Source organism: Mustela putorius, unplaced genomic scaffold, assembly GCF_011764305.1.
Source record: "Mustela putorius furo isolate JIRA1106 unplaced genomic scaffold, ASM1176430v1.1 tig00000480_pilon_pilon_pilon, whole genome shotgun sequence".
NCBI lineage: Eukaryota > Metazoa > Chordata > Mammalia > Carnivora > Mustelidae > Mustela > Mustela putorius.
In genome coordinates, this window is record NW_025421397.1 from 2113363 (window position 1) to 2133466 (window position 20104).

General features: G+C 38.2%; 1 protein-coding gene across 4 annotated transcripts in view; it reads left to right on the forward strand.

The window, feature by feature from the left end:
* The window catches only part of KLF12 (Kruppel like factor 12), a 435792-nt gene that overhangs the window by 320781 nt on the left and 94907 nt on the right, over positions 1-20104 (forward strand). For all 4 annotated transcript variants that reach the window (XM_013047135.2, XM_045080634.1, XM_004775054.3 and 1 more), the window contains one exon: positions 2366-2501. In XM_013047135.2, coding sequence (XP_012902589.1) covers positions 2366-2501 — 136 coding nt within the window. The remainder of the gene's footprint in view (positions 1-2365; positions 2502-20104) is intronic.

The following is a 20104-nucleotide window of genomic DNA, read 5'->3' on the forward strand; positions in this document are numbered from 1 at the left end:
AGATCTGATACTCATTTTCTTGGCAGAATTTGAGTAGTCATGAATGACTGTCAAATAAATCATTCTACAATAGAGTTCCCCAAAAAGAAGCTATCTATGAATTCCTGGTTGAAATGCCTGTGTCATTCCTGTGTGCTGTGCTCTTGGAGGGATAGTTGTTCATCTTTACCTTCCATTCTGTGAGCTGCTTGGTATCTTTCCAGCACATTATGTTTCATATAACGTTGGCTTGAGTGAGTTGCCATTGCCCACAGTCAAAATAAATCTTAAATGAATTGGTGCGTTTAGTGCCTTTGGAGTGACTGAATGCTTCAGTAGCTCCCTGTTATCAGATGCTGTGGACCTGCTTACCGTCCTCTATAAAGCGCTTCTCCAACATCCGTCTTCTAGGGAATCTTCTTCAGAGATCAGATGGAAAATAAGCAGTGTTTTGTGCCAGACAAAGACAACATTCTAAAACTCTTAATGAATGTCCCTGCATGATTCTTGGCATTTGGGAAAGTGAATGCTGCGTTTTTGGAGAAGCGAATGCTGAGTCATAGGACAGTGACTGGTTTTATTTGAGGAAGGGCCAGAAAATATAGATAATCCAATATACGGTTTCCTTTATTGGCTAGTGACTTTGAAACTACAACATGTCATCAACTGTAAGTCTTAAGATGTGACACTCTTGTATGCCCAGACTGTTAAATCTCTACATCATAGCTTCTCAACTTGGGTGCTTTTGGCATTTCAGACTGGATAATTCTCTGTCATGGGGGACTGATTATCCTGTGTGTTGTGGTATGTCTAGCACCGTCTTTGACTCGTGCCCCCTGGATGCCAGGAGCATTTCCTTTCTGTGGAGTCACTACAGATTAGATTGTGACAAGTCAGACATTGCCAAATGTCTCCGGGGGGGAGGGGGGCAATTTTGTCCTCAGTTGAGGACCACTGCTTTAGATTATTTGAATGATTTTCTCTTTCAACTAACATTTATGAGGCACTTCTTTGTTAAAAAATACATTTTGGTATGTTTATATTTACAGACAGAATATATGTCAAGTATACTAAAGCAGTGGGTTCAACAGATGAAAGTTCCTTCCTGACCAAGTTTAGTTAGAAATATGTGGAAACTCTCTTGATTTTTCTCTTTGTATTTTATGTATTGGGTAGAATCACGAGAAATTGTCTTTTTGTGGGTTTAAAAAAAAGGTAAAATATCACCATTTCCCAGTGTTTCTACCTAATGTATAATTTATAATAATAAAGAAATGATTTGAGAAAAAAAAATTATAAGCATACCCAGATGTCATCGTAACCATGATTTTAAGTGTATTTTGCTTTCCTTTGCAAACAGTGGTGGTTTTAGAAATTTCTTGTAGGCAGGTTTGAAGAGCCAACAGTCTGGCTGCCGCTGGCTGAGGCTGAAGTCATATATTTTAATAATGTGATTGCGTAGCTTGTGCAATACTTTTAATTTAGAAGCTGTGCTTATTTTGTGCTTGAGGTGAGGGCTGATGGAAATCTTAGATGGCGGTGGATACTAAAACTGTTCACTGGGAGGAGGAAGTGGAAATGAAATCTAAATTTTAAAAATATGCATTCACATATTAAATGTTGATGGCAGTCCTTTCATTTGAAAGGATCTGATTGTCTCAGTCCACAGGGGTCACAGACCATCGGGCTATTTCTTGCTTTGTTGGCAAGTTTACAGAGGGAGGAGAATTGTATCTGGAAATGCCTTTCTGAAAAATGAAATCGAAATGGAGATGAACACTTTCTAGCACATAAAACATAGCCACTGTCCTTTTTGTGTGCTCTAGATCTCTACTTAGAACAGTAATGAACTGTGAGACAGTATTCATTGAAGTATGAAAAATACCTAAAACTTGATGCTCGTCTTGTAAACCTTGTTCTTCCTTAAGCTTATTATGAGAGCTGCAGGTAGATAAAATCTCCTCTCCCTTGGCTCTCCACCTTCCAGGGAATGTGCTAACCAGTAGTGAAATGGCCAGAACTCTGGCAGCAGAAGCAAGAAAGAAGAGCCAGGGGGTTGCAGAGTAATTCAAGAGCTACCTAATCAGTTTCTGACCACTCAAGAGTTGGTAATGTTGTAGATTTTATAGTTCGTCTTCTGTAATCGTCCCCTGAAACTGGAGAGCCGACGGAGGTTCTGTAAATCAAATGAACAAGGAAAAAAAAAAAAAAGTCCGTAAATGCTCAGTGCATAAAATGCACCACTTTCATGGATTCCTGGGATTTCCAGAGAGTTCCCTGTGCGTGATAGGCATAGGTGAGAGATGGCGTGCTTGATGTTGGTCCAGGACGAGGTGAACTTTGTGCACACTAATTTTAATTCATTATATATGCCTTTTTTCCCCAGCACAAATGGACCCCCGAGGCCTATCTCCCAGACAGAGTAAAAGTGACAGTGACGATGATGACCTGCCAAATGTGACCTTAGATAGCGTTAATGAGACTGGATCTACGGCCCTTTCCATAGCCAGAGCAGTACAAGAGTAAGTACCACGTTCTCAGGATGAAATGAGACTCGCCGAGGTGTGCAGTGGGTAATGGAAGCAGCAGTACCTCCTGTTCCCGGGACTTGCCCCTCTCGCTCGCGACGGGCTCGCGCGTCGGCATCCTTCCGCCCTGGCTTACGTTCTCTGGGAGCAGGTTAGGCATGAAGTATTTTGCGTAGTTGAAAATCTGTGCGTCTATTAGAAATGAGGCGTCTGTGCATCTCTGCTAATACCTCCTACCTCTTCTCCTTAACTCTGAAAAAAACACATTGTTCTTTTTGAATGTCACCATCCAATTACTGCCCTCATTGTTACCATTCATTTACAACAGTCGGGAGAAATAAAATATGGCAAGTATGATGATCTTGTTTTGATAGGAGAGTGCAGAACAGCTTTTCTGAAATGTTAAATTTGGAAGTTGATATCTCACCACTTTGAAAAATCAGAATCGTGTGTGATTTTTGAAAAGATCTTTTCTCTCTCCTTATATCCGGACCATCGAGTTAGATTTCATCCTTGTTAATCAAAGAGAGTTGCTTTTCCATCATTGTCGATTCGGAATCTAGAATCGAACCGGTGGCTAGTCCTTGTATATTTTTTCTCTGGAATAATTTTTAATAACATAATCTTACATAAGAGTAGGACTTATATCACCACTGCTGTTGCTAGCACGTGAGTTATCGGGTCACTGAAAATGATCTTAGTCACTTTCCATATTTTAATTCATTTTCCCAAATATTGACTAAGTTGTGACTCTGCTCTGTGCTTTAGTCTTTGAAATCTTTAAAACACACACACACACACACACACACACGACTGACATTTTAGAATTTAAAGCATATGTGTGTGTGTAAAGTGAATATGTTTCTATGTTCCATGGGTCATACATAGTATATATTTATGTGATATATATCTGTGCACACATACAAATACATATGGTATGTTAAGGGAAATAGGATATAATGGATCTAAAATGAAATTTGGAGTCAGAAACATATGAATTCAAATTTACATTTAAGCTCTAATGGTTATGTGACTTTGGCAAGTTATTTAAGCACTCTGAGATGTTTCTTCATCTGTATAAGAAAATCAATATACTTACCTTGTAGCCTGGTATGAGGATGTAATATAGTAATAAGATATAAAAATCAAGTCACAGAATTTTGGTATATAGAAGGCTTCAATTGACTATGGACTTAGTATTATAATTATTTATATAATAGTGTGTAGTATATGACAACTAGGAAATTAATGTGTAGAAAATGTTGTTATTCTAATTGTACAAATGAAAACACTCAGAATCAGAGAAGTTAAATGACTCCTCCAAAGTCCTATAATAAGTAGTAGTAAGACAAAAGTTTGGACTTCTGACTCCCAAAACAGAGCTTTTCCTAACAGTACCTGTCATGTTTGTTTCCAGTAATATTCTTGTACTTCACCACCTATAAAAAGCATTGTTTCACTCAAATAACTGGTTATAGTCACTTAGTTTCTCCAAAGCAAATGTTCATTTGCCAGGATAGGCATGGAATCAAAGGGGTTGCTGAAATCATGTTTGAAATGATGGCAGTCTGAGTCACCTCATTGCTCATTCAGTGATCAATACAGTTTAATATGGTTTTGTGTGACCTAAATCTTAAGATCCATCTTTAAAATTAGACTAAATGATGACAGGCTTCAATCCTAAAATGAATAGTACATTTCAAAGACATTTTAGTCATATTATTTTCCTATATCATTATAATACATGTATAATTTCTGTGTGTGTGTGTGTGTCTGTATGTGTATGTGTGTGCGTGTGTGTGTGTGTGTTTACAGAGGTGGGTGTGCTTTTGTTAATTCAGACTTTAAAGTTGGGAACTATAATTATGAAAATCTAAATTATGTTTACTTTATTGGGGACTCGGCATATAATGACATTAACTTTTTAAACATAACTATTTTTTTTTTGCTTTTAATATTATGTGCTTATAATATGTAGTGTATTTTAATGTGAAATGTTTAATAGCAGCCTCAAGAACTGGAACCTCATTTTCAGCCTAACCTCTCAGGCTTGCTTTGTGAAAACATTTTCAAGGCACAGTAGCTTGTATAACTGCATATGCCTGCCTTTATTACTGTTTCAAAAGTTGCCTGTGTATCTAGGGAAATGCCAAATTCATTATTCATGTAAGTGTTTTCATTAAACGATTAGTAAAGAATACTGAGCCGTCACCTGGGAAGCCCAAGAACGCCAGGACCCATCAATAGTTAATTAAGTCTCATTCAAGACGCAGTGTGTATATGTAAACACCAGGAAGTGAGAAGATAGTGTTAGATGAAGCAAAAAGAATGCTCTGCCGAGACCTCTTAAATATGGGTGTATTTCAAAACTTAAAGTAATACACTGAGGAAAATTTTATTCTGGGACAAATAAATATATAATCCTTGTTAGACACATTTAAAAAAAAAAATCTCTACTTAGGTTTACCCGAAGTTAACTTTCAATGTATGTCTTTCTGCTTCTCTCTTAGTTTCTCCTTGATTCTTTAATGCATATTGCTGTTGGTGATTTTCTGTTTTCGCTTTTCCTGTTTGCCTTTGGAACTTGATGCCTTCTGTTAACTCAGAAGCTATCAAACAAAAATTCCAGTGTACTAGGGTCAATAAAATAATACATTAATAATAGTGTAAAACATCAGCTTGGCATATACGAGATGAAAGGATTTCAAAAAAGACACCTGTTGACCTCTTCCCTGTACTTGCAAAACTTTCTTGAGAGAGTTAGATTCAGAAGTCTATCTACAGATAGAGAGGCAATGGCATCAAAGGGTTATGTTTATTAGAGGTAGCATACTTTCAAAGCCTTGGGCAACCAGGACACAGTTGGCTTTCCCATCAAAGGGAAAAGGAATCATGGTTTAGGAAGTGTTCCAAGGTGGGCCTCTTATTCATTGGCCACCAGTGAAGTGTTAATCAAGGAGGAGAAGAAGATGAGGAAGGAGGATATTAGGGAAGATTGACACTAGAAATGGATGAAACTGCCTTGTCCTTGACCTGTCCTTACAACAAGATGCTGACCCGCAGGGTAGATGTTCTTGTCTTCTTTCCCATTCAGGTGCAGAGTCTTGTCCATAACCACTGTAGTTTGAGTTTTTAATTAAGTGACTTACATTATTGACATTAGTATATCAACATAGCATAAACCTTAATATATAAATATATATAATATATATTTTTCTAAATGACTGTTACTGTGCATTTTACTGTTTTTGTTTTATTTGTTATTTTTTTTTAAGATTTATTTTTTCTGGGTGGGGGAGGGATACAGGGAGAGAGGGCAAGGGCTGAGCATAGACTTGCCACAGGGGCTGGATCTCAGCACCCTGAGATCGTGACCTGAGACAAAATCATGAGTTGGGCGCTTAACTGATTGTGTCAGCCAGGCGCCCTTGCGTTTTACTTGGTTTTTTTTTTGTTTTTTGTTTTTTTTTTTTTAGTGAACTTTTAATTCTTTAGTTTAAGAAGTGTTTCCTTTGATTTGAAACGCAGAAGTTGTTAGGCAAAATGGCATCCTCCCCGCCAGATACTAGATATTTCTGTCTTTAAATAAAAAGGAACATCACTTGGTACTAGAGCAGCAACCTGAGGTCACTTTGATGTATTTAGATTTATATAGTGAGGTTCCTGAACTATGCTTGGACTAATCATTTCAGCCATTTTCATTAATTTGCTTGATTATTGTTTATCAGCTTGGGATCCGTGAATTCAAAGACAATGGAAAAAGCCACAGACAGGCCCACACACAGTCTCTGCCCTTTTCTTGTTTTGACTGTACAGATACTGTCCAAGTCAGAAACCGTGTGTTCAATAATTCTGACAAAGCCAAATTCCAGCAATTCATAGAACATCTGTTTTGTTTTGGTCTGGTTTTTTTTTCCCCCCGATGGTAAAATAGGGTCGTTACCCTTAACAACTTGACAAACATAATTATGAAATAAGTGTTTGGAAAAAGAGAAGTACAGGCGCATGATGAGAGCAAATTATTGTAATTAACTCTCGCCCCAGGCAAAACAATGATATTTTTTAAAATAGGTACAGTTTGGCTGTGTTACCCAGACCCTCTAATTTCAGTCTCCCTTTTTAATTCTTTCTCTCTAATTCCAAATATTCATACTCCTCGTTGGTTAACAGGAGTAGAATAATCAACTTCATACAAACCAAAGTGTAAGTGAATGAGAATATCTCCTGAGAGAAATTTCAATATAACCAGGAAAAAACCTTAACCTAGAAGAATAGGGACCAAGACACAGGCATGCCCTGTTTTCCTAAGTTCCCGTTATGCCACTCTGCTTTTATGAAAGACCTGTTAGCACCTGTTTTTGCTAACTGAAAGAAAGTGAAAGAGGATTTTCATCTTTACGAAAAAGATGAACAGCAAAAATAGTGTTCAGTGTGGGGTTTTGTTGTTGTTGTTTGTTGTTGTTGTTGTTGTTAGTTTGTTTGTTTTTTTGTTTGTTTTTGCAGTAAGCCCTTAGAGAAGCAAGGAGGCATACTCTAACCAGAGAGAACAGCCCCACCAGACTCCCTCTGGGAGCCACACCCAGCATCTCAGCACCAGAGCTTTGAGCTGTGTCTGTGAGCAGCCATGGTTTATCTCCACTTACCGTGTGCCTCCGTCAGCAAGATGGGTTCTTAAGGTGTCACAGAGGCCTTAGCGAGGGGGTCTGAGAGTCTGGGAATGCTCCAGAACTCTTCCAATTAAGTTAATGGTCATTGCCTCTTCGCTCTACGCCATTTTGGCTTACAAAATGTTTCATAGGAACGTTCTCCTTTTGAGTATTAGGGGAATCCTGTATTAGTACTTTCAGTAAGAGCAAGAGTGGAGGAGGAGGGAAGCGTTTGAAGATGTAGAGGAAATATACCTGTGTTACTCAGTGTCAGTCCTTAGAGAATTGGTGCATGTGTGTTCCTGTTTAACTCCCACCACAGCTGAGGAGCCTACCCTCTCTGATCTTTATTATAACTCTCAGAGGAAAGAAAAGCAAAAAATGTGTAGCATTAGTAACTTTGTGCTTTGGCTACCTTCCCTGATACTTGCTACTTAATAAAAGGATATTCCTTTTAAATGGTTCATTGTCAAGTACATTTAAGCTAATCAAAACACTTCACTGTCCTCCTCTCCCTGTTTTTATTACAGTTGACCCTTGAACACAGAGTTGAATTATGAAGATCCACTTACACGTGGACTTTTTTTGGTAAATACAGTAGAATACTGGAAATGTGTTTTCTCTTCCTTATGATTTTTCGTAATATTTTCTTTGCTAGCATACTTCATTGCAAGGATATAGTATGTCATACATATGCAAAATGTGTATTAATTGACTGATTATGTTACTGATAAGGCTTCCAGTCAACAGCAGGCTATTAGTAGCTAAGCGTAGAGGTAGTCAGAAGTTACCTGTGGATTTTTGACTGCAGAGGGGGGTCAGCATCCCAACCCCAGTTGTTCAAGGGCCAACTTGGTATTGCTTGTGTGAAGGTCCCTTCTCCCAAAAAACTGCTTGAATTTCTGGAAATGAAGAGTATTATGATCTTTAGCACATTTTCACTTGAATGATTTTTAAAAGAACAGGTATGGTAGAAAGTTAGATATCCTATTGTTATTTCAAACTTTGTTGCTAGTTCAGACATCATAGTTCTTAATTTTAGAAAAGTGCATTTAATGATAAAAGGTCAGAAATCGTGAGTGTTATTTTTTTGGTTTTATTTTCATTTTTCTTGGTCTGAACTTCTTGAACACACCCACTCCTCTTTCTCTTAATGTCCTCCTGTATGATTGTGTTAATGTCTTTTAAATTACAGTAGAGATCGGTACAAGAAATGAGGAAGAAAAGTGAAAACCAAGCAATTGTAACTGACAGCCTACTTTTTGGCAGATACTATGAAAACTCGTGTAGTTCTCATTTAATTTGCCCTGTGATCCTGTTTTTATCATGCAAATAAAGAAATGGAAACCCAGAGAGGTTTACTCTATCCCCAGAGGTCCTACAGCTGATAATTTGCAGAGCTCATATTTGTTTCCAAGTTTGTCTGACTATAAACCCATATTCCTTTATGAAGACAGCTACTGTCTTTATGTTGTGGCTTTAATATCTCGAAACTGCCAACTATCTAAAGCCAAGTTCTTTGAACTTCAAATCCCAGCAAGTACACATTTTTATGAAATAATTTCAGACTGTTTCATCTTTAAACTCATTGTTACTTTAAATATAATCTGATATGGAGAAAATAATTCTATCCTGTACCCTCTCAGAATTTTCTTTTCAAAAAGTTATTCCACTTCTATAAATCACACATTATATGGAAGTGTGAGGAAATAAAATATGAACATATTAGTGTTTTTCATTATAAACTTCACTGGTACTATTTTATTTAAAGAAATTGCTGGGGAAAACGTGGTTTCAAGTGTGTTTTAATATACACATACATGCTGACATTCCCAAAACCAAAAAATGAACATCCCTTATAGAATTGCTTTTTCCCAATCTATAAAAGGAAAGGTTTGTCCAAGGGTTAACATCGTCCTGGGTCATCTTATTTTGCACCCTTCGACTGAAAGATTTGAGAGGACTTGGATCATGTGCCTCTCCTCATCTGCTGATTAGAATGAACCCAACTGAGCTGATAGTGCTTGGAGAAAAAGCCAGAGAGCACGACCTGTCAAAGGACTTATGTTTTTCTTCTCAAATCTTTCCTGGATTCTTATCTCCTTAAGAGAAGCTATAGGTCATTTAATAAGCCTAACATGTTTGGGACCCTTTCAGGTCCCCCCACTTCCTTTCCTACCAAAGAAACAGTGATGATTCCCCTCAGTAGTTGGAATTCTAAATCTATCATGGCTGACACGGGCTCTACTGATGGGTAAATCTGAGAGGTGCCCATTCCCTTGCCAGGGGAGATAAATGTTTTGGGGTTGCTATTCTTTTGAAAGAGCTCAGAAAGAGCTGCTGATTTTCCGTGAATGAACACAGATAAAGTCCAACATGTATGCTTAGCCTGCCTCTCAGCCCATCAGTCTCCCAGGCCTGAAAAAAAAAAATTAAAATAGCGATCACTGAATATCTTAGTCCCTTGAGTGTTTAATACCAAAATGGAGCCCTTCGCACCCACACACAGTCCCATATATCTGCCTTTGGTGGGACACTCTTTGTCCCTCCTTAAATTAAGAAAAGTGGGGTGAGCTTTGGCCAATAACTTGATATTTGAATTGTTTCATGAAGTACCGGATTTTTTTTTTTTTAAGATTTTATTTATTTGACCGACAGAGATCACAAGTAGGCAGAGAGGCAGGCAGAGAGAAGAGAGAGCAGGAAGCAGGCTCCCTGCTGAGCAGAGAGCCCGATGCGGGACTCGATCCCAGCACCCTGGGATCATGACCTGAGCCAAAGGCAGAGGCTTTAACCCCCTGAGCCACCCAGGCACCCATGAAGTACCAGATTAAGTGACCCGTTAATTTGGTGCATGGTTAATTACTTTATTCAACCCTGTGTTACATGCTGAGGTTAGGATGAATGGTTCATAGTACCTTAGCACAGGGAGCTCAGCATCGAAATGTAAGAGGTGAAGCGAAGCACGATATGATAAAAGCATAGGAAGGGCTGCCTGAGAAAACAGAGGGGTACACATAACTCAGACTGGAATAGGTAAGGCCATCGATGTGCAGTAGGGGTGCAGCCGTTTCTGATGACTGGTGCAGAGGTGAGTGTAGCAGGGAGATGGGGAGGTGACTTCGGACCTGATCAGGAAGGGGGAAATGTATTCTGTCGACAATAGGGAGATGTGGATTTGTCAGCACATCGGTCTCAAGGAAGCTGCACGTGGTTGTGCAGGTGGAACACCGTGTGTCCCAACCGGTCCTATTTACATCGTTGTGGATGTGAATAGTCTGCCTGAATGTCCGCGGTTTCCATGGTTAGACCCAGGAGCCCGTGGCGTACAGGTATGTAAGAAGTGGTGGCGATGGGAGGAGACAGATGAGAAGCACGTATCTCTGAGGAAGGAAGGCAGCTATGCTCACCACTATACCACCAACGCTTCTCTGAGGAAGGTAAGTGCGACGGAGGTCGTGCGGGGGAGGTCGGGGAAGCCAGATAAGGGCGTTAGGCTGTGTGGATGTGGAAGAGAGGGTTCACTGTTTCCTTAAGATGTTCCAGAAAGAAATCTCTAATAAGACTGTGTTTTTTGAAAGACCTGAAGAAGGTCAGGGCACAAAGAGATCTAAAGGGAGAACTTTCAAGGGAATAACAAGTGCAGAGACTCTAAGACAGGAATATTCTGGAATGAGTAAACAAACTGACCAACTGGAGGACATTAGTTAAAATTCCTTGATCTTGGGGCACCTGGGTGGCTCAGTGGGTTAAGCCTCTGCCTTCGGCTCAGGTCATGATCTCAGGGTCCTGGGATTGAGCCCCACATGGGGCTCTCTGCTCAGCGGGGAGTCTGCTTCCCCTTCTCTCTCTGCCTGCTGCTCTACCTACTTCTGATCTCTCTCTGTCAAATAAATAAGATCTTTAAAAAACAAAAAAAATTCCTTGATCTTACAGAAGAAACTGAGCTCCGTAGATACCGACGAATTCTTCCAGCATTCCGTCCCTAGGGAGAGGGGCTCAGGACTGAATATTTTTATCCCTTCATACTTTTCCCTCTAGGCTGTGATAAAAATTCCCTTTTTCTAAGGCAATCTGCAGTTATTCAACCAAAACAAGAATCAAAAAGCCACCCCCCCCAAAAAAATGCAAAACCAATTTCCCTTTCAAAATATTTGTTTACTTTGTACTTCTTTCTGACTTGGGTACTCGAAACCTAGTTTCATATCCCCCTGCCCCCCACGATGATTCAAAAATATCCATTATCCCAGCAAGTTTTAAAAAATATATTATTATTGTACTTTCTGTAGCCATTAAGAACTTTTTCCCTAAAAATGATATAGCTATTCTTTCAAGTAAAAGCTTATCCTCAAAAATTTTTGTGTACAAATCTTTTTGATCATTAAAAAAATAAAATGAAATAAAAAAGAACATATCATATATGAAAGCCACTACCCAGGTATTACTATCTTCTGGGTACTATAGATATAAACAGATTAATTTTAGCCTTTCTAACCACTTGGAAATTATTGGGTTAACTATATGTTGATTTTTTTTTTTTAACTGTCATGCCTCATTTTAATGTGAATGTACTATTTCTTGGTGATCAATTTAAAAATAGAAATCAGGCTTTTTAAGACCAAACTTTTTGTTTTATTTTTATTTTAAGGGGATTCCAAAGTTACATCATGGATAGAATTGATGAGCCACTTCTACTTGACGGTGGCTACACATTTTTGCTACTTTGATATTTATATATTTTTTAGTATTAGTAATTTCTGAGATGATTCATAATTTGAAATATGTTGACATTTCATGTGGTCATACAGTATATGTATACTCCAAACTGATTGCAAGTATTAATATGCTTTTAATTGTTGACATACTTCTCTATGTGAGATCTTTATATAGCTTTTTTTTTTTTTTGGCTATATGTTCTACCTATAATCACATTGCAAATTTATGTACACCATTTATATTTCTCATATATATTCCTAATGGGTGTAACTTGTGAGTATAGATAGTCATTTCTCATGCATTTTTGATGTGTGTTGACATAAATACTCAGTGATAATGTTGAAATATTAATAAGTTTCGCTACAAGTTCCCAGAACTATTCATCACTATTTCATTTATTAATGTAGTCAGAGAGAGTACACATGATAGAAAACCATACTGTAATATATTTGAAATTAACTCAATTCACCAGGATATAATCTCTTCTATTTTCAGTCAAATGCTCTAGACACTCTCTTTTCTTATTACTCTTTATGAGTTATAGCCATTGTACCATAATTTTCCTTTACTTTATAGCACTTTCCCACACACTTGAATCTCATTGAATACATTCACTTACATGCATCAAAGGAAAGTAAAAAATTGAAGGATTCGTTTTCAAGGAGAACCTGCTGCTACACAGAAAAATCTAGTACAGATAGAAAAAGATAGCTTGGATAAGAGTGAATCTTACCAGGTTGACGTTTTACCATGATATTTTGCCATCCACTTACATAATTGCATAGTTGAGGGTCACCATCCAGCGGAGATGTAAGACATCAAGCATCATGGCTCATCTTAGAAAGTAAACCCCAAACCATGTGTGCTTAGTAATGGTAGAAATGCCAGCAAATATTCCTGATTGATTTTCTGAAAAATTACTAGTGTGCAGGAAAGAATTCCACACTTAATTTAGAAGTAATGGGCGCCTCGGTGGCTCAGTGGGTTAAAGCCTCTGCCTTCTGCTCAGGTCATGATCTCAGGGTCCTGGGATCGAGCCCCGCATCAGGCTCTCTGCTCAGTAGGGAGCCTGCTTCCCCTGCTCTCTCTCTCTTTGCCTGCCTCTCTGCCTACTTGTGATCTCCATCAAATAAATAAATAAAATCTTTAAAAAGAGAGAGAGAAGTAATTACATATTCTTAGCTAAATGAATCATTTTACCAATGTAATTTTTAACATTAGACCGACTCAAATACTACTTCTCGATAGAATTCTGGATGTTGAATAAAATTCTTTCTGTGAATCTGTTTATGTCCCTAACCTACCCATCTACCCACCTCCATTTCATTCCGGTTACTTTTGGCTGTAAATAACAATAAGCCTTACTAGAGCACTTGAACATGGGAGTCTTTTTTCCAGTAAACAGGAAGTCTAGGATAAACAGGACAGGCCGGTGGAGGTGTGCAGAATGTCCTGAAGGTGTCTTCTCTCTTCCAGTCTTGCTGCTCTTCCCTTGTGGTTTCCTTCCTACCGGTTGCACGGATTGGCTCCATCTTCAGGCACCCTGTCCTTATTCCAATCACAAGGGGAGAAGTGAGACTACAAGCCAAGTACCAGAGGAGCATACCAGCCAACTGTGGCACTTTTTTAAAAAAAGATTTTCTTTATTTGAGAGAACGGGCAAGTGAGAGGGAACGCGAAGTAGGGAGGGAAAAGGCAGAGGGAGAGGGAGAAGCAGGCTCCCCACTGAGCAGGGAGCCCCAGGGCTCAATCCCAGGACCCTGGCATCAGGACCTGAGCCGAAGCCACCCAAGTCTCCTTACTCTGTCTCTTTTCAAAAGTTGTCCCAGGAGCCCCACCCTGTGACTTCTGCCTGCCTCTCATTGACCAAACCTGGTTTGCCTGTTCCCAATTATTGGAATATGGCTAAGGGGAAAGAAAACTATGGCGAGGACGGAGTTTAGTAAACCAGCATCGTCTGCCACCAAACTTAAAGTTTACTCCTTAAGAAAAATGTGGTACCACCCCAAACCCAATGTCAAGGTGTTTGGGTTTTTTTTTTTTTTTCCCTTTAAAAAAAAAAAAAATCAGTCACCTGTTGCCACTCTAATGCTGTACAGACAGCCACTCCAGAACCCTGTGGTCTACTACTGTAGTGATTGACTTTTCTTCGATGCATCAGCTTGTTGGTTGGGGCAGGTCTACAGGTTGTTGGAGCAGCACTAGTCATTGTCTCTCATTTTTCCAAACCCAACAGACGACTTGTGTCATGTGTTTCTCATGGCGGTGGCTAGAGTGTAAGAAGGCAACCCAATTGTACAAACACATTTTAAGCCACTGCCTATGGCACTCATCTGTCAACATCCCATGGCCAGACCAAGGCCACATGGCCTACCCTAGCATCGGTGTGGGAGGAACCATATTTCTCCCTGGAGATGGGAAGCTTTAGGACAGTGTTGACTTATGTACTAATATTTTAGAAAAGAATACGTACTAATATTTTAGAAAAGAAAGGCTGTTGTTTCTAGAAGCTATTAAAATTAGCTAATACACCTGTATTAAAAATCTAATTTACTAAGTTTTGGTAAATTTTAGTCATGTTTTCTGATAAAATTTCCAGGTGGTTCTGGTAGGTCTTGTAAATTCTTCCCCATAGATTCACTTAATGATGTATTTTTTAAAAATCAGTAATAACAAGTATATTTATTATGTCTTTGTATCTAAATTTCATATGGTAAATTCTTATCTCCAGGGTTTATACTCTCAGAAGTGTTCCATTTTGCTAAGTATAATAGAAGGTATTACTAAAATGTAGTGCTTAAGCAGCTGATTCCAGCTGAATAAGCCAAACCTGTGAAATGTAATTATGATCAGTTTTTAAACCTAAATTAATGTTGATTAATCTCTTACCATATACAGAATGGCTAAAAATAGCATCAGCTTATTTGCCTTTTTCCTCTGATTTCTGGAATTCTATAGCTATGAGCTATAACAGAGACAAAAGACAAATAAAGCAAAATTATACAGAGAATTTAAAATAAAAATTTGGAGCTAAAATTTCATAACCATGTAGCAAAATATGTATCGGTCTCCAATTCTGCATGTATTTTCCATTTTGTTCTATATGTGTAATCACTGTTATAAGTGAGAGAAAACAGGAGATTGATTCTCGTAGAATATCCACTTTCTGATGCAAATATAAAAACTAATTTCAAATTGTACATTTATAGGAAATTTTCTAATACCTGATAGGAAAGTACAAGCAAGAAAATTGTTAGAAAATATAAATGACTTTTTTTTAGAATCAGGAGGTTAAAATATCTTCTTGCCAGGTTTTACTGGGTAGATTACATTGTGAGGTTACAATATTAATTTTTCACTATATCTTTTAATGAGAGTTATTTATCCAAGTCAAGTCAGAAGACCGGTAAATGTTTTATAATATAAGAATATACAGCAAAGAGGTGCCTGAGGTGGCTTGGTCGGTTAGGCATCTGCTTCTGGCTCAGGTCATGATCCTAGAGTTCCTAATTGAGCCCTGCATCGGACTCCCTGCTCAGTGGAGAGTCTGCTTCTTCCTCTCCCCCTACGCTCATGCCACTTGTTCTCTCGTGCTCTCTCTCTCTCAAATAAATGAATAAATAAAAATCTTTAAAAAAAATTCTTAAAAAAAAATTAAAAAAAAAAAGATATCCAGCAAAATTAGAAATTGTTCAAGAAAACAAACAAGATATTTCCTGAATTGAAACCAGGTAGTCTCTTTACATAACTAAAATCAACCAGGTTTTTAAAAATATGATTATATCTTTGGCTTTTTACTCCTACATTCTTACCCATGCTTCCAAACTGACACTACTTTGAAACAAATGTGGAGTTGTGTAAATCTTGCCTCATGTATATCTTGAAAAGTTCAAGATTATACTAGGGATTGCATTAAAAAATTAGTCATAAAAATAACTTAATGGTCACATGCCCCCAAATCAGGAAGAATATATTGGAAGTTATTGAAGCAGTGTAGACATGAGCGACTCCAGGCCTGGACCAGGGTGTCAGTGGCCTTTGAATGTGTATCAGTGACAGTAACAGTACATATTTAAAAATGTAGTGTTTTTGTGGTTCCCAATTTATTTTTATAAATCTGTCTCATAGTGATTCTTAATACAGCAATGTCTGGATTTTCTTACTTTACAGATGAGGAAAATGAGACTTGAAGTGGGAGCTGGCTGGCATCATAGACCTGATAAGGAGTGTTACCAGTGGTGCCCAATTAGATGTGATTTTCCACTACATGTTAAAAGGGCTCTTTTCTGTATTCTGTCTTGAAGGAAAAGATTTCTGATAAGTATTTTAAAGAAATGATGGATAGTTTGAGTGATAGCTAACTAGACGGAATGGTAAGATGAAGGCAGAAGGAATGGCTGTGTCCTTGAGCTGAATAACATAATTGAGAGGAGTGGGTAGAGGAGTTCAATACAACGAAACTCCCCAGCGGAGCCTTCCTATTGGTGTTTGGAGGTCTAGAACAGGAACTGATGAAAAAGGACTAGAAATACAGGAAGGGAGGCAGTGGCATAGGGACAATTAGTGAGGTTCATTTTTATTTTTTGAGGTATTATTTGTATATAATAAAACACTCTAAGGCTACAGTTCAAGGGGTTTCACAATTGCATATATTCCTGTAACTGCTACCCAAATGAAGATTTCATTAACAGCAAAGTTGTCTTGTATCCCTACCCCCCATAAACTCACTGTTTCCTCCCAACCCCCAAACAACCACTTTCCAGTGTCTGTCACCATCATTAATTCTAGACCTTCATTTATGAGTTGTATGCGATGTATTCTTTTGTTTCAGTCTTCTTTCACTTGGTGTTTTTGAGATTCTTGCGCATCATTGGGTTGCTCAGTGGTTTTATGTACTCACTTATCCATGCACCTTGGAGCTGTTTCCAGTTTGAGCTCTTATAGAAAGGCACTATGAACATTCATGGGCAGCTCTTCTGTGGACATAACGTTTTCGTTTCTCTCAGATAAACATCTAGGAGAGGAATTGCTGGGTCAAAAGAAGATGCATGTTTATCTTTATAAGAAACTGCCCAATAGTTTTCCAAGTAATACATCTTTTTATATTCCCACCTGTGGTGCCTGGGAGCTCTAGTCATTCTGCATCTTCAACTACCTTTGGTATTGATAGTCTTTTTTTTTTTTTTAAGGCATTCTCTCTATATTTAAAATGGGGTCTGTTTAATTCTTTTTTTTTTTAAGATTTTATTTATTTATTTGACAGACAGAGATCACAAGTAGGCAGAGAGGCAGGCAGAGAGAGAAGAAGGGGAGCAGGTTCCCCGCTGAGCAGAGAGCCCGAAGCGGGGCTCGATCCGAGAACCCTGGGATCATGAGCTGAGCCGAAGGCAGAGGCTTTAACCCACTGAGCCACCCAGCTGCCCCGGGTCTGTTTAATTCTTCACAGTGAAGAACAAGATGCCAAGGACTTGGTTTTGGAAGATCTGCAGCGAGGAGTCAGCTGAAGGAAGGAAAGATGAAGTTCAACAAAGAGAAGCACCAAGAAAATAGGGAAGAGTGATTTTCAGCCAGATCCTGCTCCCCTGAAGTCCCAGGAGGGTGAAAAATGAGAAATCCAATCAATTTAGAGGGGAAAAAAAAAGTGAACTAGAGTGAATACAGATCTGCTTGAGTTGTGAAAAGGACCTTTAAGCTTGGATGAAGCAGGTTAATAGGAAGGAGTCCTGAGTGCTTAAGGAGCAGGAACCTAAGATTTTACGGAAGCAAATGCAGAAATGTCTCTGTGAGGGGAAGATGAGAAGATGATAATCAGAGCAGTGACAGTCATTTGTGGATAGACTAGACATCTACCCAGCATGAAAAGAAAGTTTGAATGAGTCATTCAAATAATTATGTTTGAAAAAAACACTTTAGTTACCACATGTTTTTGTCTACATGTGTAAAATAAAGTTGCTTATCTGATAATCATCTGGATAAACTAATTCAGATAACAATTAGGAATTTTCAAATTCAAAATATGCTTATTTAAAGGCCCAGTGTATGCCAGAGTCATTTTTATCTTCTTTCTATTTTCATTTTAGGTACATCTTTGTCTTCTTATTCCCATGCACTTTGAACTCTTCTTCCTTTGATCTTTTAACTTTAGACATGAATAAATATTTGTAAACTTTAAACCCTAAATGTAGGTTAGGTCTTGGTTCATTCCAGTGAGAAAATGAGCTTTTCTTTTAGGAATAGTCCTTTTATTTGGTATAAAATATATATATAACCTTCTATCTCTTCTGGATTAGAGATATGAGAGTCTTATAAGTACTTTACATATTTCTGTGCTTATAAAGTACCCAGCAACCACAGTTACTTCTTTATATTACATAGAACCAAGATCATAAAATCAAATTAGCAGATAAACATTACTGATTCATCAAGGTACTCCTAACAGATTGCTGTGAGTGGCAGCACTGTTCAACGTAATGACATGATAAGCATCAAAAGGGAATTACTTCATTCCTATACGTCATTCATTCGATATTTCTTGAACATTTGCTGTGTGGAAGACACCATGCTAGACTTTGTGGAGGAGACAAGTAGAGAATGTCATCTTTAATATGCCAAGAGTGATTTCATTTTCTGTCCGCTATGATATCTAGGATATTTGTATTCAAAGAAAACTTCTAGTGAATTAAAGTTTTGCTATGCATTGCAGTAATTTCTGTTACCTTTCATGGATGCGCCCATTTATTGAACATTGAATATATGCCAAGAAATCAGCTGTCATTATGGAAGGTCTCCCTGGGTCAGGCAAAACTGTATCAAAGGGGGAAAAAAAACAATTCAAGATTGTCTCAAGGGTCTTCCCAGCTTAGGGGGTGTACAATCATCAGTACTTTCTTGTTAGCAAATTTGATGCTTGTAAAACCCAGACTTTGTTCATCTTGAAGCCAGTTTTAATGAAGTAGAGCAAAGCAGAATAACATGGCTTTAGCTGGAGGCAGAGGGTACAAAAATATATATTGTGCAGGGCAGAGCAAGAGTAGGTAAGCACTCTAATAAATTTGTTGATCTAATTGTTTCTTTATGTTGTGGGCCAGTTAAAAAGAAAGTAAACCTTGCACAGGGCAGGTTAAACATTCCTTCGTGGCCCTCACACCTTCTACATGTGGTATCTTTTAAGGAATATGGGGGATTGGAGATGGTATTAAAGGTCAGAATGATCCGCTGGCAGCTTGGATGGTTAGTTTTTGAAATTCCTTCATCAGGAAAAAGGAAAACTCAAGGATGTTTTCAAAGTTATGTTTAAACAAATTGAATGTTATCAGGAAGCAGGCAGGGTTGAGCTGTGTTTCAATTGGGATTATTTATGGAGAGAGAGAGAGAGAGCAGACTCCACATTAGATGTTTAAATTTGCTTTACTAAATATATTCATAGGTGTGTGCAACTGTGTACTTGCAATTTTTTTTAAAGGCTATTCCAATATACGACAGAGAATGGGTTTAGAGGTGACTTAAGGTTGCTGCCTATACGCTGCCACTGTTAAGAAGTGGACCGAGATAGAACATGTCACCTAATCTCTGGAGATCTTTTCTCTAACCAGAAAACAAAGGGTTTGGACTGAATTTTCTCTCAGTTCCTATCTAGGTCTGTTATATACCGAGTGAGGGACGTATTAACATACTTGAAAGACCTGAGCCCTCCTCAGTCATTGTAACTTCTGGAGACCATCCGGTGTCTTTTTCCATTGAATTGTGGGACTTTACTGATAAGTGTGTATTCCTCCTGCGCTCTAATGATACATGATAATTGTGTCTAGAATGACAGCTTCGCTTTAAGTTGGAAAGTGTGCATTGTGGTTTAGCACAGTTTGGTTCACATTTCTATATTTGTTCTTTAATAATCAATTACTTGAATTTAATCAATTTGGAGTTTGGGTTGTAAAAATAATGTCAAGTAAGATTTAATTGAACGGTAATAGGGGATTTATAAACATACCATTAAAAAGTGTCAAGAACCTTAACTTGTGAAAAATATTAATCAAGAAGACAGTAGTTGATAATAAAAAGCAATCCAGATCCAGGAAATTCATTGACATCACAGGTCCAAGCCCACTCACTGTTACTGTGAACTAACAAAGGGAGTTTGTAGGCCGTGGACTCGGAAGGCGGAGATGGTATCCAGCGTCAGAAAAGCTGCTTTGGTGATGTTTTTCAAGATGGCACTTCCAGAGTTTCAGGTTTTAA